This window comes from Mustela nigripes, chromosome 12, assembly GCF_022355385.1.
Source record: "Mustela nigripes isolate SB6536 chromosome 12, MUSNIG.SB6536, whole genome shotgun sequence".
In the NCBI taxonomy this organism is placed as follows: Eukaryota; Metazoa; Chordata; class Mammalia; order Carnivora; family Mustelidae; genus Mustela; species Mustela nigripes.
Window position 1 is genome coordinate 28,109,019 of NC_081568.1, and position 25,024 is coordinate 28,134,042.

At 36.4% G+C, this 25,024-nt stretch overlaps 1 protein-coding gene across 2 annotated transcripts in view; it reads right to left on the bottom strand.

Moving 5' to 3' along the window:
• NADK2 (NAD kinase 2, mitochondrial) overlaps positions 1–25,024 on the bottom strand; it is a 45,912-nt gene that overhangs the window by 11,703 nt on the left and 9,185 nt on the right. The window contains exons 2-9 of one of the 2 annotated variants that reach the window (XM_059417005.1): positions 21,579–21,667; positions 20,624–20,712; positions 19,681–19,762; positions 12,980–13,063; positions 11,461–11,597; positions 8,281–8,359; positions 5,462–5,527; positions 4,050–4,145 (exon numbers count right to left, since the gene is read on the bottom strand). In XM_059417005.1, the coding sequence (XP_059272988.1) occupies positions 4,050–4,145; positions 5,462–5,527; positions 8,281–8,359; positions 11,461–11,597; positions 12,980–13,063; positions 19,681–19,762; positions 20,624–20,712; positions 21,579–21,667 (722 nt within the window). The remainder of the gene's footprint in view (positions 1–4,049; positions 4,146–5,461; positions 5,528–8,280; positions 8,360–11,460; positions 11,598–12,979; positions 13,064–19,680; positions 19,763–20,623; positions 20,713–21,578; positions 21,668–25,024) is intronic. The other variant, XM_059417006.1, reaches the window with a different exon arrangement.

The window sequence follows — 25,024 nt, forward strand, 5'->3', positions numbered from 1 at the left end:
TCTTTTCAATTATACCACTTTGCCCACTTTGAGGGTGGGGTGGGGGAATCAGAATACCAGAAGAAGAGAAGGAGAAGGATCTAAGAAACCATTTCTGATCCTCAATACAGTTTTCAACAAGTAACACATCGCAGTGAGCAGAAAAGATGTTATGATAAATTAAAGCAGTTAACTGTGATGTTTTCATTTTATGAGAGGGTTACACAATAATTTTATAACAGATTATTAAATTTATTTTTTCAAACAATTATTGATAAAAAGTCATCTTAGTCATACATCTTTGTGTATGGTGTAAGAGAATGGAAACTCGACCATTTTCTTACACCATACACAAAGATAAACTCGAAATGGACAAAAGACTTCAACGTGACACAGGAATCTATCAAAATCCTAGAGGAGAACATAGGCAGTAACCTCTTCGACATGGGCCACAGAAACTTCTTTCAAGACACTTCTCCAAAGGCAAAGGAACAAAAATAAAAATGAACTTTTGGGACTTCATCAAAATCAAAAGCTTCTGCACAGCAAAGAAAACAGACCATAAAACAAAGAGGCAACCCATGGAATGGGAGAAGATATTTGCAAATGACGATATAGACAAAGAGCTGATATCCAAGAGCTATAAAGAACTCAAACTCAACACACACAAAACAGATAATCACGTCAAAAAACGGGCAAGAGATGTGAACAGACACTTCTCCAAAGAAGACATACAAATGGCTAACAGACACATGAAAAAATGTTTATCATCATTAGCCATCAGGGAGATTCAAATCAAAACCACATTGAGGGGCACCTGGGTGGCTCAGTGGGTTAAAGCCTCTGCCTTCGGCTCAGGTCATGATCCCAGGGTCCTGGGATCAAGCCCTGCATCAGGCTCTCAGCTCCGCAGGGAGCCTGCTTCCTCCTCTCTCTCTGCCTGCCTCTCTGCCTGCTTGTGATCTCTGTCTGTCAAATAAATAAATAAATAAGATCTTAAAAAAAAAAAAAAAAAAAAAAACCCCAACACATTGAGATACCACCTTACACCAGTTAGAACAGTTAGAATAGCCAAAATTAACAAGACAGTATTCAACAACTGTTGGAAAGGAGAATTCTCTTATACTGTTGGTGAGGATGCAAGTTGGTACAGATACTTTGGAGAATAGTGTGGAAATTCCTTAAGAAATTAAAAATAGAGCTACCCTATGACCCTGCAGTTGCACTACTGGATATTTACCCCAAAGATACAGATGTAGTGAAAAGAGCCATCTGTACCCCAATGTTCATAGCAGCAATGACCACAATCGTCAAACTATGGAAAGAGCCAAGATGCTCTTCAACAGACGAATGGATAAAGAAGATATAGTCCATATATACAATGGAGTATTATGACTCCATCAGAAAGGATAAATACCCAACTTTATATCAACATGGACGGGAATGGAGGAGATTATGCTGAGTGAAATAAGTCAAGCAGAGAGAGTCAATTATCATGGTTTCACTTACTGGTGGAGCATAAGGAATAACATGGAGGACATGGGGAGATGGAGAGAAGTTAGGTTGGAGGAAATCAGAGGGGGGAGACAAACCATGAGAGACTGTGGACTCAGAAACAAACTGAGGGTTTTGGAGAGGAGGGGAGTGGGGGGTTGGGTGAGCCTGGAGGTGGGTATTAAGGAGGGCACATACTGCATGGAGCACTAGGTTTGGTACATAAACAATGAATCTTGAAACATGGAAAGAAATAAAATTACAAAAAAAAAATCATCATTTTAAAAATATAGTTGTCGGGACAGCTGGGTGGCTCAGTCAGTTAAACCACTGCCTTTGGCTCAGTTCATGATCCCGGGGTCCTGGGATCAAATCCCGCAACCGGCTCCTTGCTCGGTGGGGAGCCTGCTTCTCTCTCCACCTCTGCCTGCCACTCTGCCTGCTTATGCACTCGCTCTCTCTCTCTCTCTGACAAATAAATAAATCTTAAAAAAAAAAAAGAAATACAGTTCTCACTAACCCTCAGGAAAATAAGATCTTATCCAATCTTTAAATAGCACTTCTCATTTCCAAAGGTTAATTTATTTGACAAAGATGAGGATTTCTTTTTAAAAGATGTGAAGTTATGAAGTACTTATGAATGAATATGGTATCTGAAAATTAACTCCAAATAATATAAGACAAAAGGAGACATCAGGGGAACAGAGTAAACGATTGGCATGTGTTAATAATTATTGAAACTGGCTAATGGGTACATGGATATTGATTATACTATTTGGTCTACTCAAATTTTTCCACCATAAAAAGTTTTTAATAAAAAGTAATGCTGAGGGGCGCCTGGGTGGCTCAGTGGGTTAAGCCGCTGCCTTCGGCTCAGGTCATGATCTCAGGGTCCTGGGATCGAGCCCCACATCAAGCTCTCTACTCTGCAGGGAGCCTGCTTCCTCCTCTCTGCCTGCCTCTCTGCCTACTTGTAATCTCTGTCAAATAAATAAATAAAATCTTAAAAAAAAAAAATAAAAAGTAATGCTGAAAAAGCATTACTCCATTTTAAACTATCCAAACTTAAAATCAGTTTAATAAGTACGGTTTTCTGCTGTATTTGTGAACATGTAGTCACTTAAAAAAAAATGAGTGAATATGTATTAGGTACTAGGCTATACACACAAAAAATTAAGGGAGGGGGAAAAATACACACACACATACATAACACAAAACCACAAGTCACCATTCCCAATGCCTCCTGTTGCTTGAACCAGCTGGGTGTCAGCTGGGCAGAGAAGAATGTAGTAAGTGCTATAATAGTGCTAGGAGGAAAAAGTGGAAGCAATGCACCAAAAGACAGTTCATTATGCTGATGAACTAGATTCTAGTAGAGATTTCCTACAGAGTGACGTCTGAAGACTGGATTTTTCAGCCGGGGGATGGGAAGTGGAGAACGTTCAGGCATTCAATGCAGGAAGAAGCTGCACTGAGCAAACACAAAAAGCCTGAGCGAGCAGGTTGTGCCGAGCATCACAAGTAGCCTGCAGAGTGTCCAGCGTGCTGGCGGATGAGGGCAGGACAGCATTAGGCTGCGAAGGTTCCTTAGGTCATATTTAAAGGGTCTGACATACAGACTGAATAATCTGAACACAGCCAGAAGTAAATGAAACTTTTACAGCACAGAAGGGATACAGCCAAATTTTTCTACATTTTAGAAATACTACTCTGTTAGCAGTATGGATGACAGCCTGGAGGACAAAGGGTGAGGCACAAAGAATATTCACTAAAAAGTTAGGAGGCCTGAACCAAAGAAATAGCAGGAGAAATTGAAAAAGAGGGGCAAGGACTTCAGAAGTGTGACAAGCAGGATTCAGAGGCTGCGATGTGTAAGGGGGAGACCAGGGAGACTCAAAACGAAGAGCAAGGATTGGGGGAGTAATGCTTTTTCTCTAGAGCATGGACTCAGGGTAACAGTGATCCTATTTAGGAATACAGGGACCACAGGAATAAAAACCTGAAGATAATGTGTTAAGTTTTGAATGTGTTGAATTTGAAGGTCTATTACCCCCTCTAGCAGGTAACTTTAGAATAGGAGTTTGTGCTCTGGAAACGGTTGAAAATCTGGGAGGCATCTGCATGTATATAGCCAAGAAGCAGCAGGGATTACCCAGAGAGAGGTGAGAGGGTAAAGAAGATATAGGAGCCCAAGTTATCTCCAGTTAGGCCTTTGCTGCACAAACCTCCAGGACATTTTGCTGTTGTTACTGTACTTGTTTTCATTTATTATTTAAAATGTTTTTCATTAAAAACAAAAACCTACAGTTCCCCAAAACATTCTCATTTTCTTTTTTTCTCTTTACAAACCTAACAGGCTAAATAATGACCAAATCCAGCCTACAGATCTAATCTAAGAAGTCAAGGCAGGACTTCTGGACCCAATTGATGAGACAAGCAGAAAGTGAGCCAAACAACATAACACCCCCAGGCTACCTTTTGAGTATTAGAAGCTTTAGATGCACCGATGTGCAGCCTTGAGTAAATTACTTAAAATATTTCACAAAAGTCAATAAGCAACATACCAAGTTACTCACCAGGCCTTTGATCCTGTTCCAGTACACAAATTGAGCCCTGAACTCTTCTGTTTTTCCCATGGACCATCATCAACTGAAATCTCATAGTAGGAAGCCCTATGAATTGAGAATATAAAACTGGATTTGCTGAACTTATGGCTCACAGTAAATAAGACAAACATCATTTTTCCAGAACTAATGAAATGTAAGTGGGCCAGCTTGACTTAGACATACCTGACTTAGTAGGCACACACACCATGATACTAATACCGATTAAGTGAAAAAGTTAAAAAAAATCTGCATATTTCCATCCCTCTCTGATCCATATGGTTTCTATCAATATTTTAACATTTCAAACAAGGGCTCCTGGTAAATTTTTACCTATCATAGCTTCTACAGTTTTTATAGAATCTAACACATGCAGAGTCTTATTTCAGAATTCAAAAAGGAAATGCCATTTTTTAGGTGAGTTTCATTCTTGGTAGCTAGTTCAGTCCTTGATCACCCTAAGTCTGTATCTAACCCTTCAAGCTGCCAAAAGTTTCTGCTCAACTTGGGTTAAAGTTGTATACTAACGTGCCTTTTGAATTGAGAATAAGCTAGGAGAGACAAAGTTCTAAAGAAAATTCTCAACCAGTACTGCATTGGTGGACAAAACTAGGAATAAACTAGAACTGTAATTTCTTTAAAGATTTCTATCTCTTCGAGTATTTCAGAAATATGAAATCAAATGGGTTTTTCTGACACCAGCAAAAATGACACTTCTTTAACTTGAACATCTAAATTGCAATTATTCAAAAAATCTTAAGACATGTAAAAGCCTATTTTATAAAACTTTATCTTAAATAATGGTGTCATTGATAAACAATGGGTTATTTTTGTCCAGCAAATGAAAAAGTTAAACTCTTAATCCAGCTTTTCCAATAATGACAATTATTAGACATGCCTGCAAACACTAACACTCAATGGATAATGTATCTCTTATTTTAATCCTCAATTCTCCTACCAAACTCAATCTGCAAAGGTTTCACATGGCACAACTACTTTTCATGTTTTCTCTGAAGTCACCATTCTTCATAAAAGACAGCAGGCCTTACATTCACATTTAATCTATTTCATAGCTTTGTTATGTCTTCCTAGAAAATTAGGAATTTTAGGCATATTAGGAGCCTATTACATTCAGACAAGCTAGTCAAATCTATAGAAATGGCTGCTATTATGCCAGAATCACGTAAAAAGAAATGAGATTAGAGGTAAGTGGGGACAGAAGAGAAACAGGTGGAGAGGAAGAAAAGTAGAGTCCGGTGAGGGGTGTTGAGCCCAAAACGATGAGCAAATTTAGTGTCATTCTCACATGCAGGTTTATCAAGATTAGTCAACTCAGAATTTTTGTTTCAGGGAAATTATTTTTTTAAGGCAGCAATAAAACTCACAGTCCCTTTAGAGTGGGTATACTTCTTCTTAAATTGTCCACTGCTACAGCCCAAGAATAAGACATTCTAGGTTAGAATAGAAAAGAAAAAAAAAATTGGGCCTTTAAAATGTTCTTAAATCTAAGAACATTATAAATGAGGCAGGAATAATATTGCTGCACTTCATATTTTCCAAGCAAAGCCCTTAAGTTTTCAAGGCAAAGTGAAGCCTCAATACAGGATCTAGAACCAGAAATACTGGGTACACATGACAGTTCTGAGGCTAACTAATGATAGGACCGTGTGCAAGTTATGTGAACTCTCCAAATCTCAACTTCTTCACTGATGCACAGAGCTACCCTTCTCACAGGGCTGCTATGCGTGTGTAACGTAATATGTACAATATGCACAAAGCCGGACTCAAAGCCGGTATCCAGTAAGTATCCATTGCCTTTCTGCCTAAGGGTCTCGGTCACAGATTCCTTAAAAATAAGTTCTAATACCTCCTAGAGTGAAAACTTTCCCAAGAGCATCAGAAGCGAACCCACTGCGGTCCTCATCTTAGTAAGGAAACAAGGTGAGGCTCAACACAAAAAGCAGCAGCATCAGACATTTAGGAGATAAACCAACCAAATCACCGCTGCCACAAGAAAAACATTCAATCCCAAATCTAGTGGGACTTCACTCAATTCCCAGAAGTCTGTTAATCGATCCCAGTTTTCCTCCTTTTATAAGTTATTTGATTTTTAGTAAGTACAAATTACAAAGCAACACTAGTAGAAGCTCTTAGAAGTTTATAACCTTTAAAATAGATGAAGAATTAACATAAGCCATTAAATGGCTTCTCTAGAATCAGCATAAAAATCACAAAACATTTTTACCTTTGTCATTTTATTTTTTATTCAAGTTTAATTAACATATAGTGTTCTATTAGTTTCAGGTATACAACATAGTAACTCAACAATTGTACACATTCCTCAGTGCTTATCAAGGTAAGTACACTCTTAGCGCAACTCCCAGCCCCCTCTGGCAACCACCAATTTGTTCTCTATATTTAAGTCTGCTTTTTTCTCTTTTTTCTATTTGTTTTATTTTCTTAAAATCCACAAATAAGTGAAATCACATGGTAACTATCTTTGACTTATTTCACTTAGTGTAATACCATTAGGTCTATCCATGCTGTTAAAAGTGGCAAGATTTCATTTGTCCTTTAATGTAGACATTCTTCAATTTCATTTAAAGTTGTTGCTCTCTGCCTTATGTTTTTAGTAACCATGATTAGATTATATCACAAATTATTCCTGCCTTCTCTGTCACAAAATTATCCATTATTCATTTCCATATTGCTTCAAATTTGATACTGAGCAAAAGAAAAATTTTATGTATAGCATCAGTCTTACTATTGTTAAATGTATTTATACTTTATGTACTTTAAAGAATATATTTTTGATTCCTTCAAAGGATTTTACTTTTAAATACTTCTAAAAATTATGTATTTTATTACCCTCCCCAAAAATAAGATGCTACTACTACCTTTATCTTTCTTTATATCCCTAGTGACTTGCATACAGCATGTAGCAGATACACAATAATTTTAATATTACAATAATCAAAATAATTACAACTAAAAAATAATTCAAAGCATTCTACTGAATCAAGCCTTGGTGTACTGTTTTCAGTACTGAGTCATTGGCTAAAACATGGATATCTTTTTTAATTAAGACAAATATTTCTCATCATAATTAAACTTCTTATGAAAAGACAGGTCAACAAACAGAATTTCAGAATATATGGAACTCTCAGTAAACTAGGGAATCAGCTACATGACCTTCAAGAGGGTCACACGGTTCTGATAGCAGCAACGTGGGACGGAGACTCAGCTCTCATTTTCTACCCCTAACTTACTTATATCTCCAAAAATGAGAAGGCAAGTTCTAAATGGCAACCAAGAGTTTAATTAGCTTTACATTATGGCTGTCATTTTTTATAACTGGTAACTAATATCATACTAAAGTTTTTGAAAAAAATTCTGCTGACCATTTTAGTCAAATTATATTCAACACCCACAAAACAGATTTCATCAGTAATAAACTCATACCATAATTTTATAGTCCTAATGAAAAACTTTATTAACCTTAGTCTTGATAATAATGGTTACAAATCTTACACTGTCAATACACTTGGCTTATGATGTTGCATATAGTATATAATTAACACCAAGCGGTATTCTGCCAAAAGTGTTTAGTCTCAATCTTATCATGCAGAGAGAGAAAAATCCTACATATCTAAAACAAGGGATTTTTTCAAACCAAATGGCTTAGACTATACAAAAATATTAATACCAGAAATGACAAAACAGAGGTGGGACTGAGGAACAATTCTTAATTATAAAGAGCCATGATGGCCAAACAAAATGCATAATCCTTAAGTGGATCCTAGATAAATAAGCAAATCAGCCTTAAGGTATATTAAGATAAGTAGTTGGGAAGTTTTAATATGGACTGTTTATAAAAGTTCTATAACAACTGCAAATGTATACCATTCTCTTAAACATTTATAAAGCACTTATATGACAGATTAAAGGCTCTATAGTAATGGAACCTGAATAACTTAAACCTAGGGTTTCACAAACTTTTTTGCTCATAGAACCATCTTTCCTCTTAACATGTATTATAAATGTGTGAGAAAGTTTTGGAAAATTTCATTAAATAATTCATTTCTATCACTTACACCATATTAATTATTCACAATGTTTAGGGTGTAGAGATCAAATAAATATCTAAAAAATACTAAAACATGAAATTCCAAACTCAAGAAGACAGATTTAAAAGTAAAAGTACCTGGATGATAGACTCTCCCCAATGAAGACTTCATTTAGTGCCCTCACTGGCAAAAGCTGGGGTCCTGAAGCCTCAGGTCCTGTAGTAATGAAAAGAAAAGCAACTTGTTAAAATTTCAGAAATGTTAAGACTTAAGATTTTATAAAACATTAATATATTCATACTTTTGTTTCAACAGAATCCATACTTTAACATTACTAACAAATAAGTTAAATCGTACTTAGAGTGTTCATAAGGAACCTCAAAATCACCTAACATACCTACAATGAAGCCTCTCTCTCCAAAATAAACCTTAATTTGCCGGGCACGGTGGCGCGGGCCTGTAGTTCCAGGTACTCGGGAGGCTGAGGCAGGAGGATCGCTTGAGCCCAGGAGTTCTGGGCTGTAGTGCGCTATGCCGATCGGGTGTCCGCACTAAGTTCGGCATCAATATGGTGACCTCCCGGGAGCGGGGGGCCACCAGGTTGCCTAAGGAGGGGTGAACCGGCCCAGGTCGGAAACGGAGCAGGTCAAAATAAACCTTAATTCTTCTTGAAACAATTTTTTAAGAGTGACGAAATACACTTATCCATCTCATAAGATTCTTGTTGTCACACTTAATTTTCCTCTGAGAGCTTTAGATATGGAAATAATCAAGTACTTCCTTCCACAGGAGCCACTTTGGATTTAAGGAGCAAATTACATGCATGGTTATATTAGAAATCAAATTGGTTATACATTAGAGATCAGATTTTTTTTTCCTCAAATAGAAAACTTCAAGAGCATTTTTAGCAGTAGTAGTACTGGAGGAATACTGCTCTATCTAGTTACTGGTTTGTGATGAAAATTTAAAAATAATAAACCAAACCTACCTTCCCTTGAAAGTATACAGGTAATAAAAATGTATTCCTCACTAACTTGTACACAAATACAGTCCAATATCTATTTTTAAGCTGAAAAGTTAAAAAAAAAACAATAAACTGGTTTTTTCTATAATCTTTTGTTCTAAATTAGAAAGCTAAATCAGGGATCAAACACAGTGACATATTAATATCATACCCACTCCTCTATTCCAAAATTCCAAATGGTAGCTTCCTAATAAATGTTTCCTACCACTGTGATGAGAATTTAAATAGAAAAAAATGAGATATACCTTGAAATCTTCCTAAATTTTTTCTCACAAAATAAAGCTATCAAAAAACAAAAAACACGCTCACAAAAAAGCCCTCTAAAGTAGTGTCTAGACAACGTAAATATCATATAATTGTTACTAACAAAAATATTACAATAAGCATAGTAATTTCCAGTGTTACTACTGAGAAATCAGAAACTATTGATTCCAGATTCTTCCTGTATAAAATAATGGCCACAATCACCACCACCACTTCCTCTCTGGAAATTACAGGAACTTTATTTTATCCTTAGTATTCTGACATACTTGGTATGAAATCTTTTACCATTAGTTATGCTAAGTATTTGTGGGTCCTTACAATTCAAAGAATGGTGCCTACATTTTGAAAAATTTCTATTATTTTTTTGAACATTTTCTCCTTTTCTAGAAATGCCATTAATCAGATGTAAACATCCTGGATGTTATTTAGTTAATAACTATGTGATTTTATTTCTTACTTAGTTAATAACTATGTGAAATATATATATATATTAAGTATATTATATATATATAATATATAAATATAAATATTTATATATATTTATATTTATATATTTATATAAAAATATATATATATATATATAAACTTAGTTTGTAAAACTAACAGTAAATCTGAGACAGGAATCTAAGCAATGAATCTCTAAAGACCAATCCATAGCTTTCTTATAAAGCCGCTGAATTTCAGAGCCAATCTTGAATGTCTCCGGTGATAGCAATAAATTCTTTTGGCTAGGAATAAAGTAAGATTTCCAACTAAAATTTTAAAATCCTTAAAACATGACATGGACCCATAATTAAAGAATAGCCCAAACTTATAATGCTATATATCACCATGAAAAACTCTGAAAATAATGAGACAAGACAGAAACAAAGTAGGTTTGTAAAGGTAGCTTTTCCCGATAAGTTTAGCCAAGAAATGAAACACAGGAGGAAAAAAAGTATCTTTTTATACAGTCCACAGATATTTATCTCTTGGGGTCTTCCTGTATCATGAAAGTCTTAAAATTACTGGAAAAAGCAGGACAATATAGCTACATTACAATCCAGAAAACTGAGAATTCACCTTAACATTTAAAAAAAAAACAAAAAACTGCATTATCACCTTATACTAATATTATCTTAGCAGCTTACAGAGATGTCTGAAACACAAATCTTAAGGCTACAATGCAAAATTTCCCAACAAAAATGTTTAAATCAACAACTACGATAGATCGACTAATTGATTTTAAGATTTTATTTATTTATTTGACAAAGAGAGCATGTAAATAGGCAGAGCACAGGGAGAGGGAAAAGCAGGCTCCTTGCTGAGCAGGAAGCCCAATGTGAGACTCAGTCCCAGGACCCTGAGATCATGACCCGAGTTGAAGGCAGCCACCCAACCGACTGAGCCACCCAGGTGCGGATATGGTAGATATATTTAAATATGACTATACAAACATATAATTATTAAGAAATCTATAGATTAGGTCATTTATTTCTACTGCTCTTTTTTCTTTTTGACATTTTAAAGATTAATGCCAAGAACCTTTCCTTAAGTATCAACTATTCTTAGACATTTTATAATTTCTTTCACAATCAGCAAGTTTTCAAACCCATCCTAGAAAACATTTCTTCTGGAAATACACTTACTTCTTATTTCTGTATCTAGTCATATTACATTTTACACATAAAGTAGTTGACTGTATTTTCTTAAATGTCGTCAGTAGTACTAAAATCCTGAAATAAGTTAATTACAAATTATTACTTCTAGAAATTAGAAGTCAAAAGGAACAAGAAGGGACGCCTGGGTGGCTCAGTTGGTTGGACGACTGCCTTTGGCTCAGGTCATGATCCCGGAATCCTGGGATCGAGTCCCGCATCGGGCTCCCAGCTCCATGGGGAGTCTGCTTCTCCCTCTGACCTTCTCCTCACTCATGCTCTCTCTCTCACTGTCTCTCTCTCAAATAAATAAATAAAATCTTTAAAAAAAAAAAAAAAAGGAACAAGAAGTTAAATATTGCCCAAACATATCTAATTCCCAATCAACTTACTTTCATCATGAACTCTTTCAATGTTGAAGGCTCTGCTATGTTGATTGAAACTTAACTGCTGTTCATGAAGGTCCACAGGAACAGGGTTTATGCCAGTCCCTTCAAGGTACAACCTGATTCGCTGCCTCCATAACCACCTTAGAAGAATGAAGGAAAACCAAAGATGTTAAGATAAAGTAAGCTTAGGATGAGGCATTATAATTTCACCAAATTAAGAAAATCATGTTAAAAACCTATTATTCCACGAACAAATTATACCAGAAACACCTAAAACCCAAAGGTTCCTCCTCAAAGACAAATTCAGAGATTTAGTTCTCTTTTCAAAAATAATACAAATATCTCATATATTTGTACAAAATCTCTCACATAACTTGAATTAAAATCAAATTAAGTATCCTTATTAAGTATCCATTAAATCTAAGGTACTGAGTTAGATACAGCTGTGTTTCACTCATACAAAATTATAACATGCAAAAACAAAACAAAACAAAAAACAAGTAGAAAACCACTCTGAGATTAAAACATTTATTGTGTTAAGATGGTCAGACAAAACTCTCTCCGAAAGTTCTACAATGATTCTTTTTACAATAAAAAAGAAATCAATGACAAATTTTATAACATTTAAGATTACACCTCAAACTTAAGACATTTTTGAGAGCAGGAAAAAAATTAAGTATAATTGATTTCAAAACCAAAAACTGATTTATCAAAAAGCCAGTGGGACAGATTCTGCTAGATTAGTATATAAAAATATACTCCCAATTGGTAGCTATAAACTGGACATTTGTAGAGGTGCCAAACTTTTGAAATGATCAGAAACTAGAATCATTACTAGTGATTCCAGAAATCAAAATTTCATACAATTAAAAAAAAATTTAAAAAAAGCAGACAAAGCGCTTTCTCAAACAGTAAAAATCTAGTCCAAGTCAGGAAATAAAAAGTCGTCCAACTTGGTACTCTCCACTACAATCTCACCAATCCCATCTCGGCTCCTCCCCCCACGCTTCTGTTTTCAGGATAGCCTGACCACTGAACAAATTACGTTAGAGAAGTATGCTAAAACATCCCCCTACCTGAGAAACACTTAATAAACATCCCAGGAACCTCAGAATGGTGGAGTAAATCCAACCCTCCGCCATTCTGGATAGAAGAGGGAGGTTAAAAATATAAAATCTCCGAGAATTTGAACACTTAGTTTTAGCCAGTAGCATAACTACCCTTGTACCAAACTGCTAAGAACATGTAACAACATTAAGAAAACAGAAACACGGCCTCTATCTCACTGATGGAGAAAACCCCTCCACTTGCAGTTGGGTTACAGGCCAAGTCAGCGTTTCTCTACATAGTTCCAGTTGGACTAGAAGAAAGCTAGAGGTTTGTGTGACTAAGCCAATAACAGTAGCCATAAAGAACAATACAGAATTATGCACTAAGCCAAATATTATCTAACTTGTTCTGTTCAAAAGCATTTCTAGTGGCACATAAAGATATTTATAAAACAACTGTAAGAAATTCCTACCTGAACTCACCACGATAGAACTTCTGTAAGGCTTCTGGGAAGGAATGTGTATATCGAACAGGAAGACATAAATGACCCTCAGACCTTTAAGAGATTTGTAGTGGTATAAAGAAAAGGAAAGAAAGAAAAACTTAATTCAAAATGTATCACTAAACTACAAAAACCAGACATGAAATTTTATACATTTCTGTTCCATACTTCAATTTTTTTGGCCATGAAACTTTCTGTACTTTCAGTAAGACAAAAAGACCAAATAGAAAGAGTGGTTTTACATCCATCTTCAATGCTATAATACACACTACTGAAGTTTCCACATCACAGTGAAACTAAAAATAACACCACATTTGCCAGCAACTGATCACCCTACAAAATTATGTAATGGTATGGTGGTATTTGCACCCTACCTTTAAATTATTTAACTATAAACTTTGGGCAAGTCACTTTAGCATCTGCTTTCTCATCTCTAAAAGAGATAAAACCACTAATCTCAAAAGGTTATTCTGAGGAATCACACTATCTGTGAAAGTGAACCATAAATCCCTTTTCAATATCATTTAAGATACTGAGTCATGAAGAAGAATCATAAAGCTAATCGATTCCAATCCTTCATTTACTCAAATATATGAGGGTAAACTTCCTCCACGGAGTGAAGAGCTTGACATAGAAGACAAATTTTTTTTAAAAAAGTACAAATGACAGTGTTAACATTGCCTTTAGTTAATACAGGAAGATGAGCAAACGTGGCACCTAACATGAGGAACAGCATCCAAAAAGTTCAAACATCATTCACATGATGCATTAATCTTGAAATAAAGGTTGAGGAGACTTGGCAAAACAAACTCTTAATCGCTGTACATTATAAGCGTAAAGAGCAGAAAAAAAGGCTTTTACAAAGTTGTGACAAATCAATTTTTTTTTAATCTGTGAGGATCAACACTGAAATTCAGACTAGGCCCTAAGTTTTTAAATTTTCATAGTCACTGCAACACTTTTACACAGTGCTAAATGTACAGAGGGTATCAGTAGCCATTTGCTAGAACAGTACCTGCTAGGGTCAACCAGTCTACAACACCTGGGACAGAGAACAATGGCTCATGAGATTGTAGTCCGATATCAGCCAGGGCCGTCAGCAGCTGAAGGCCTGAGTTGGCCTGGAGGATTCACTTTCAATGTGGCTCACTCACGTGGCTGGCAAATTGGTGCGAACTACTGGCAAGAGGCCTCAATTCTTCCCCATGAGAGCCTCTCCACAGGGCTGCTGGAGTATCCTCACATCATGCTGGCTGACTTACCCCAGAATGAGCAATCCAAGAGACTAATACAGAAGCTGTAATACCACTTATGACCTGGCCTTGGAATCCACACACTTTCATACCATATTCCACTGGTCACACAGGCCAGCCCTGATTGAATACAGAAGCAGGGAGAGAACCACATAAAGGTGTGAATGCTGGGCAGCTACCTTGCAGGCTAGTTCCACATGCCTTCTATCCCACTTTAATTATTAAGCATTCAAGTGTCATAATTATTTATTGGGCTCAATAAACTGAAAGCAGAATACAAACAAGACAAACCAAAGTTATATATTTAATTTAGATGAGTCCATGTAAGTGAACCATCTTAGAAGGGGATCCTCCAGCCCAAGTCAAGTCTTCAGGTGCCTGCAGCCCCTGCTGACCATAACCTCATAAGAAAGCTCAAGCCAAACCACCCAGACAAGCTCTTGAATTCCAGATACACAGAAACCATGAGCAATAATAAATGATTACTACTGTATAAGCCTCCAAGTTCTGGTCTGATTTGTCATGCAGCATTTGATAACTAATACAGAGGAGAGGAAATTTAAGTTGAACATTAACTTCTGGGCTTATTTAAGGCTTGTGAGTACCAGAGTACTTAAGAAAAAGAAGTCAGGCAACCTGAATTACCAAACGAGCTAGGAGGCTTAATACATTGTTGGCCTGAGAAAAGATGAGAAACCAAAGAACTTCTAAAGCCTATTATTCTAGGTAGAAAATGGAGAAGCAGTACTGCCTGCTTACCAGTTTCAAAATTCCCACATGCTTATATGAGTATTAAGCCAGCTTTTTGAAGGAAAATATATTTCAACAAATTGTATAAAATGTGATCACTAAAGAATTTCTTAATGATATAAAAATATGCCATTCAGAAGTTCCAAAATATAAATGAATCAACACCAAAGGCAATAGGTTGAGGTCCTAGCCCTACTCCCTAAGATCATTTAATCATTCATTTCAAAGGTTTATTGTTTATGAACTATGTATAATACTGTAACAGTGACAGAGGAATTAAAATACAATCCTATACTCAGACATTTATAGTCTAATGGAAGAGACAACAACCAAGCAGAAAATAATGTGCTCTCTGCAGAGAATTAGAGTCCAGGAGAGGCACCAGTCTCCAGTGAACAATTACACAACCGAACCACCGAGGAAGTGGTAGAAGGGCACCCCAGGCAAAAAGAAAGCAGCAGCATGTGTAAGGGCATGAAAACAGTATACACCTTCTGGAGAACTCTTTCACATATTCTTTCACATCCTCCTGTTTTAAGTATCAACGAACCTCCTCACCAGAGGAAAAGCCTCACCCATGGTGTTAGCAGATGCTCATACTTGACATGTGCACTGAAGTGGGTGAATGAAGGTGGTCAAAGGTAAAAACTTCTAATTATAAGATAAACAAATACTGGAGATGTAGCAACACAACAAAAGAATTATAGTTCCTTCTGCTGTATATTTGAGTTATAAAGAGTAGATCCTAAGAGTGCTTATCAGAAAAAAAGAAAAAGCACCTTTCTTTCATATCTATAGGAGATGATAAATGTTAACTAAGTTTACTGTGGTAATCATTTCACATTATGTTATTCTGCAGCACACCTTAAATATATGCAGTCTGTCAGTTACAGCTCAACAAAACTGGGCAAAAAATGCAATTAAAAAAACAAAAAACAAAAAATAAAAAGCAGCCATAAGAAGAATCGCAGGGAGTTCCTAGAACTTCAGTAATTTTTTCTGAAAGTAGAGTACCCACAAGTAAAAGAGGCTCAGTGAAACTAAAAAAGCACTAAGGCATTTTCAATGTATTCTGAAGATCATAGGAAAACCCTAGAAGATTTTAATTTAGAAGTAGATACAATCAGATTTGTACTTTGGAAAGAACATGAGTATAATTGATGGGTTGGAATAAGCAAGACTGGAAGCTGTTGCAGTAATTTCAACAACCAGTTATGAAGGCCTATGCTCAGTTAGCAGTGAGGATGGCAAGAGATGGACTCAAAGCTAAGATCCCAAGAACGCAACACTAGACCCACAGACCACTGTGATACAGGGTGGTCCCAGCTTCAGCACAGGTTACGATTTCAGTCATCAAGTATGGTAGGGGAAGGCTAGGGAAACAGGTTCACTTGCAGACATGTTGCCTATTTTTTTTTAAAGCTTTTATTTATTTATTTGACAGACAGAGATCACAAGTAGGCAGAAAGGCAGGCAGAGAGAGAGGAGGACAAAGCAGGCTTCCTACTAAGCAGAGAGCCCGACACGGGGCTCAATCCCAGAACCCTGGGATCATGACCTGAGCTGAAGGCAGAGGCTTTAACCCACTGAGCCACCCAGGTGCGCCCCCCCACCCCGCTTTTTTTTTTTTAAGTAGGCTTCATGCCCAACATAATACTTAAACTCATGACCCGGAGATTCAGGGTCCCATGCTCTAAAACAGAGCCAGCCAGACTTGTTACATTTTTAATGCCACTGGATACTTTCAAATAGAGGACAGTATGGCTAGAATAGCATGAAGAAAGAGAAAAATAACAGGAGAAAGGACAGAGAATAATCAGGAACCAGAAAATGTAGTGTCTTGTATGCCATAGCTAATGTGACGAACTGTCCCAGTTTGCTTAGGACTGACAATTTTTCCAGGACATGGAACTTTCAGTGCCAAAACTAGGAAAGTTCTTGGCAAATCAGGGTGAATGGGTCCCCCCCACCCCCAAGTCAGAGTAAATTAGATTTTAAATTAGATAAGATAGATTAGATAAAAATCTTAAATTAGATTTTTATCCTGGGTTCGATGGGGAGCCACCATAAGATTCTGAGCACAGAAGTCACTTAATATTATCAAACTTTCATAAAATGATCACTCTGGCTGCAGTGGGGAGAATATAAATAAGGATAAGAGTGGAAGCAAGATCAATGCTGGCTATAAATACTTTGGAGTCACCAGGATTTAAGTTCAACTACAGATATTAATGAGTTACACTGGAGATCGTTTAAAAAGTTAAAGAAAAAGAAGGCCCAGAAGTGAAGACACCATTATTTAAGCAGCGACTTAAATATAACATCCTCCAAAAGAGACAAAGTAGTAGTCACCAAGATTGGGGGGGGGGGGTGGAGTGTGTGTGTCATAAATGCCAAAGAATTACAGATGCAACAAAGGAGCAAAAATTTCCCAGAAATCAAGTAAGAGAAGGACTGAAATGTTCAGTAACTTCAGTAACCAGGACATCACTGGTAAGGCAAAAAGAATGTCAATGAACTGGCTGGAGGCAAACCAGAAAAGATGGAAAAGCTGACCAAACAGTAACTTAAGTAAGGAAGTGGAGATGCCAAGCTTGGAGGTAAAGAGGAAGAAAAAGAATAATAACCAAGAGAGAGACACAGGGTAAAGGAGTGATTACATTTTCTTAAAAGAGTATAGTCTTGACCAAGTTTTTAGACTCAGAAGAAGCATGCTGGAGAGAGGGGAAGAAAGGGAACAAATAACAGAAAAAGATTTTGTTCCGAAGCCAGGAAAAAGTTGAAAAGTCCAATGATTTCTATTTCCTTTATGAGGTAAGAGAAGACTAATGCTGAAGGATAAAGGGTAAGGAAGGCAAGAAGCATATAGTTCAGTAACCTTGAAGTAGCTACTGCAGAGCACGGGGAAGAAGAGAGGAAGACCTGAGCCACACAGAAAGGTTTTTTGAACAACTCTGAGGGTCCAGTTCTAAGTGCTAGAAATAAAAAACTGGAAGTAAATTTGGGCCCAAATAAGTCACCAAGCTTAAGTTTCTACTCCCCCAGGCCCAGATGGCCTCAGCAGTGCTGAAGAAGGAATAAAAAGGATCATAGACTGATGCAGGACTGAACAGAAAGACAGTGGTACAAAATGTTTAAGAGGTTTGTCAAGAGGGGCACAGCTGGTTAAGCTTCCAATCCTTGATTTTGTCTCAGGGCTGTGAGATCAAGCCCCTCATGGGCTCCACACTAGGCATGGAGCCTGCTTATGATTCTCTCTCTCCCTCTCTACCCACTTCCCCCATTACATGTGCACTCCCTCCACCCAAAAGGAAAAGGAAAGGGAAAAGGAAAGGAGGGAGACAGAGACGAAGGAAGGAAGGAAGGAAGGAGAATTTTGTTAAGAATGTGAATGAAGGGGCGCCTGGGTGGCTCAGGTCATGATCTCAGGGTCCTGGGATCGAGTCCCGCATCGGGCTCTCTGCTCAGCAGGGAGCCTGCTTCCCTGTCTCTCTCTCTGCCTGCCTCTCTGTCTACTTGTGATTTCTCTCTGTCAAATAAATAAATAAAATCTTTAAAAAAAAAAAAAAAAAAAAGAATGTGAATGAAGTGGGGCGCCTGGGTGGCTCAGTGGTTTGGGATGCTGCCTTCGGCTTGGGTCATGATCTCAGGGTCCTGGGATCGAGCCCCGCATTGGGCTCTCTGCTCCGCAGGAAGCCTGCTTCCCTCTCTCTCTCTCTGCCTGCCTCTCTGCCTACTTGTGATCTCTGTCTGTAAAATAAATAAATAAAATCTTTAAAAAAAAAAAAAAGAATGTGAATGAAGTGAGGGAAAACTAAGAAAATAGAGGGGCTTAACACACTAAAAACCAAAGGGCAGATTTAGTAGGATTGAGGGAATAAGACTATTGTTAAAGACAGGAGGCTGTGGTCAGAGTGGAATTAAGATTTAAGCTACAGGGTAACTCTAAATGATCATGAAGTCCAGGTATAGTCATGGCTGCAGGTGGCTGGAAAAGAATGATGCTAAATGTCAGTGAAGCTGAGGAAAGAAAAAAAAGAAGTGGTGACAGGATTTGGTCTCTTCATTAACGCAATGCAGTCACCCAGAAAAATCAGCAAAGGCATAACCAGGAAAGTAGATGAGAGACATAAGGAAGGGCAGAAAATGGGACATTAAGTCATCCCTTTTCAGCGATACCAAAGGTCACCAATATCCAACTAGGTCAAGGGCTCAGCTCTATTCTGCCAAAAGGTACTACTCCCAGACTACCTGGGAAGTCCAATATGAAGACTCCTCATCCCATGTCATAATTTTCTACCACCAATGGTAGTAAATGCATTTATATTTCTCATGCCTGAGCTATAGACGAGAGGTAGGGCCTTGAAAACCACCACATAGAAGAAAATTCTACTAACAGTAGAAATTAACTGTACATGCCTGAATTTCATCTCCAAAATGTTTCTGGTACACAGTTCTAACACTCATAACCAGGAGCAGTGATCCTTCCACTTAATCATCACACACCACAGTAAGCTCCCTATAGCAACAAAGCACAGCGATGTGACCATGGTGCAGAAAATAAAAGAGCTCCTCAGAGTTAAGATTTATCAGAAATAGATAGTATGCAAAGCAAAGAACTGTATGTATAGCATACACAGCAAACTAAAATACCATGTTTTTCCTTACCGTTCTGGATCAGTGTTTACTCCAATAACTGGTTTAAGTCTATCCAAGACTTTACTTGCTGCCAGAAGCATCGTGCCGTCACCTAAAGGACATAAAACATAAACAGTTTTGTAACAAATCTGGTTTTTAGCATCATTTTGAACACAAGTCCTTTTGCTTTAACAATCACACTCCTACTCCACCCTGCTGACCACCACAGTCCATTCTACTTCCTTTCTACCCACTATCCCTAATCCAGAATTTCTCAACAGCGGCAAGACTGACATTTTAGGCCAGATAGTTCTTTGTTGGGGCGGTGGGGGGAGCGGTCCTGTGCATTACAGGATGTTTAGCCATATCCATGGTCTCTACCTTCTGGAAGCCCCATAGTAGCTCCCAGCTGGGAACCACTGCTCCAGTCCTTATCATTCTACTAACCAAATCTCCTTCCTTCTGCCATAACATCAGTCCAAATTCAGACATTATTTTAAAGAGAATACATCCGACAAAGTGTCCAGTGTAGATTTTTCTAACAAATGCTATCAATTTAAAGCTCTGGCAACAATGCCCACTTGATAATAAAGTTCAGGAAAGATAGCTGTAAGTATATTGGAGTCAGAGTGGGATGGAATTTATCTCATTGAACTCTTAAACAATTTCATCTTTTAAGGCTGGTATAACTAAACCAAAATACAGTTACAACTCATCTTTTGAATCCTATTTGAAGTCAAATGCACACTTTAAATATACACAGAGAAACAGACACAGAACCTCACAATAACATCATTCACTACAAAAGTGAAATGTTTTATATATCAGATATTCTAAATCTTATCCTAAAAATTCCAAAATGCATCTTGTGGTAGGAATCAGAAGACTTCATTACAGCTAGACCACAGGGTGTCTGGAAATGCATAGTAAAGAGCATTTCCGTATTACATCTTTACCTCTGTAAAACTCTTACCTCCTGCAGCTATGACAGCATCTGCCCATCGAACAATCTCTTCATCATATTCTCTCCTCTTTACTAGACGAACCTCGATTCCCTCATTCCTAAGATAAAAAAGTAAAGGTTATATAATGTCTACTAACAACATGAAGGATGTTTTGAGAGACAGGTTATTACAATAATGTAAAAAAACCAAACTTGTTTTATAAAACAAATTTATGTTTAGTTTTGCAAGGTTAACTTCATTTTCATTTATTTAATTACAACAGCCAATTTACTATGGTCAAGAAGCATATGAATAAACCAAAAGTGAATGACTATCCCAAAGCTCTATGTGCTTCAAAAACATCTTGTTTTGCCCCTGACAAAAGCAGTATCAATAAATTAGAATTCCATTTCATTTTCTCTATTCCTCTGATGCTAAAATTCACTAACACAAATGGTCGAGAAGTGTAGTATCTCGAGACATTTTAATTATAAAAAGTCATTATTTTAAACCAACAAATATTCATTCAGTGTCAGACACTGAAACAGTGACCAAAATACTTTCTATTTTGCATGTTCTCACACTGATTCTCTTATATACATATAAACTTATTCACTGACTGCATTAACTGAATTTACAGTTCCTATAATTTTTAGACATTCAAAGAATATTTTAACAAACACCCATATAATACAGTATTCAGTTTAATAAGACATTACAAATACAGTTGAAGCCTAATGGATACAGAATTACCTATGTAGAAAAGGCACTTCTCAGACCAAATATTAACTGAAAATCTGTGCAATTTTCACAGTACAATAAAAATTTCCTTAAAAACACTAATTTCAACTCCATTAACCACGATATAATTTTCTGAAAATGATCTTATAATGGCAATCTTTACTAAAAATCTCAAGATCATCTGCTAATAAAAACTGGAAGTCCTGAATACAAATGCCCAAAGCTCCAATCCCATTAACTTACCGCAAACTATCTAGAATATGTTCTACATTTTTGGTGTGAATATGATGTCGTTCAAGCAGTCCACTGTAGCTAGAGCCTTTCAATGCAAGCTATATCAAGATAAAACAAATTCTGTCACATTACATGACATATATTATACATTATAACATATCTCTTTAAAAAGCCCTATAAAAAGTATAATGGGTTTTTTTAAGGCACATTTTTATGACTACAAGTTTAAACTGAACTAGAAAAGTCTGATTTTAGAAAATCATAATTTGCTTTCAATATTAAAAACAGCATTAAGTTTCCTGAATTATGTAGTTAATAAGATCTCAAAATTTGCTTATTTTTCAACTTGAGTTTTTTAATTAATTTTTTTTAAGATTTTATTTATTTATTTGACAGACAGAGATCCAAGTAGGCAGAGAGGCAGGCAGAGAGAGAGGAGGAAGCAGGCTCCCCACTGAGCAGAGAACCCGATGCGGGGCTCGATCCCAGGACCCCGAGATCATGACCTGAGCTGAAGGCAGAGGCATTAACCCACTGAGCCACCCAGGTGCCCCTTGAGTGTTTTTTTTAATGAATTTGTAACACATCACATGCAGCTACTTGAAGACCAAAGATAAACTAGTATTTTAGAAGGCAGTTAGATGACCTTTGTTCCACTTGGATTTGCAGCTCTCTTCTGTTCACATTTATGAACTCTATTTGGCATTTACCCCACACAATCCAAACAAAGGCCAGGTTAGCTCCCAGAAATTGGGTAACTTTTAGATATGAAGATATATATCCTTCAAGAATTATCTCTCCTAGTCCACTGATGTGTATTTTTGCAATGTCCCCCTTTTAAAGTATATGTCTACGAAATAATCCATAAAGTAAAATGTTGAGAGAAGTTTAGACATATCCTTAGTGCATATCCATTTAATCCACTATGAAATTTGTCTGGTAGAGAGAATTAAAAAGCATGTTATTTTCTTTCCTTCTCCAACTTCCCTTAATACTCTGCCTCTTGATGGTACAGTATCAGTTTTTCAAGTACATGTCCAAAATACAATCTTAAATATATTCCTTTTAGATTACTCAATTAAAAGTAAAACCAAATTTTAGGTAGCATCCTTAATATGTATTTTACCTTTTAAAAATTATTAACAAAATATCAAAGATACATATATATAAAGAAAATTTTAAAATACATATAATCTTATTGTCCCAGGACAATTTATGTTAATATTTTGATATATCTATCTTTCTAGTCTTTTGTTTATGAATATGGGGTTAAGAGTTTTAAAATAGTTTTGTCCTTACTCTACAATCAAAAGGGAAATGTAGGCTCCTCAAAAGAGGGAGGGGAGGACATATTTGGCTATTTGATAATACACAATGTTAACTCAAAAAGATCCATTAGATCTGATAATCTGTACAACACTCTGGAACCTAGACATAAGATTCATATTTAGACAGACCATACTAACATCAAAAGTATTTTTTAAAGGGAAGCAAGTGACCAAGGTCATAATTAGATAATCCTTCATTTAATTAAAAAAAATCAACATATAATAGGTTTGAAAAACTATTTTAAGAATAGAATTTCTGAATATAAATGAACATAGCATTAACATTCAGATTATTATACTACCATTACCCAATTACAAATTAACTAAAACCGTACTAACCATTCCTCAGTAAATATGGATCACAATGCTCTTCATCTCTACTCTCTCCCTGGTGATCTCTAGCTTCGAGGCTTTCCGTGAGAGATCTGTATGCAGAGGACTCCCAACTGCTAAACTTGGCTTCTCTTTAGGGCTCCAAATAAATGTATGCAACAGTGTATCGGACATCTTTCTCTGGATATCTAACTGGAATCTCAAACTAAAATACTCAGTATCAACAGCCCTCTTGGTGCAGTGGGCAGAGAGTCAATCTCAATAAATACTCAGTATCAAACTCCTGACTTTTCTAACAGATTAGTTACTATGGTATATAATTTTGTTACAATTACAGTAATTACCTCTCATGAGCCCATTTCAAGAGTGAATACATAGCTAGAAATTGAAATTAAAAAAAATTCATTCATTCAAATATTTGAGTGCCTACTACTGTATTAGTTTAAACATTAATTTAGCTCAATCAAGTGTATTTAATGGGGCACTGAAAACTGGCAAGGACAATGAGAACTAACTCAAATGTATAAGAAGGCTATTAAAATAGTTTCAACAAATGTACTGCATCTAACCTGCTATAAATAGAACTTAAGAGTAGCTGGTCCCCAGTTTCCTGTCCAGATTTTTATCCTCTAATTTTGTTTGGATTATATAGAACATGTACCCAAGAATACAGGACAGAAATCCTTATGTATGATAACTGTAAATTCTAGTTTGGTTGTTCAGAAGCTTTTGTGCTCACTTCCTGGCTCTCAGCAAACTCCAGAAAATTAAGATTACTCAACAGTTGAATGTTAAGAAACTGTGCTTTGAGATGGTGAAGGGGGTTTAAATTTGTGGAGAAAATAATTTTGAAGCACTAACAAAAACCTTCAAGTTTTCCATGATTTTAATAAGTCTTGCTACCAACACTAAAATTCCTAAATTTCCAAACCTGAATACAAAATTTATTTAGCATCAGAATAGTTAATATTGGGGCAGAAATATCATTTCATTCTGTTCCCACCCAGGTTGTTTTTTGTGAATTCTCTAGCAACTCATGTTCAGTACATTTATTTAGAGAATACAAGTTCTTATATTAATTATTTTCTTTAAAGATATAGACGGTTGGCTAATAAGCTTCATTAACATGGACTGGCTAAACTAGGCAAATACAAGATAAGGCATTTTATAAAATACCTTAGTGAAAGCATCAATTACAAAGCCTGAAATCACTATTCAACTGGCACGTACAGTTTTTCAAGTTCTCTTCTCATTCAAAGGCTGGTAAAAATTGCTAGCTATCCCTCCGAAAATAACAAGACCTCAAAGATTTAAAACCAGACTTTAATCAAAAACACATTCTTTATGTCCTACAATGAAGAGATCAGAGAAATTACTGAAATTTAGAACACATTCTCAATTCTGCAATGCTACACCACCACTATTAGCACCAGTTTTAATATCCTCCCCCCAAAAAAGACTGTTGATGTGCATTAAAAACAAAGTTATAAGATTATTCACCAGAATATCTGGAAAAAGCAATGTGAATCTAAAAGATCTATTTCAGTCCGACATATTTCCATATCATATTCTATGTCAGTCCAACATACTTCAGTGAAAGAGCAAAAAAGAGTTTCATTCAAGGAGTAAGAGTTTCTCCTACAAAATCTACAAAAACCAACATCACTTCTCCTTAGGTGGCTCCAAAGTTAAGATACAACAAAGCATGAAAGGAATAAAAGAGGAAACTTAACCAACAAAAATTTGCTGACCTTAAAGTTAGATGTGGTAGTTAGGCTATTTCCTAAATGATCC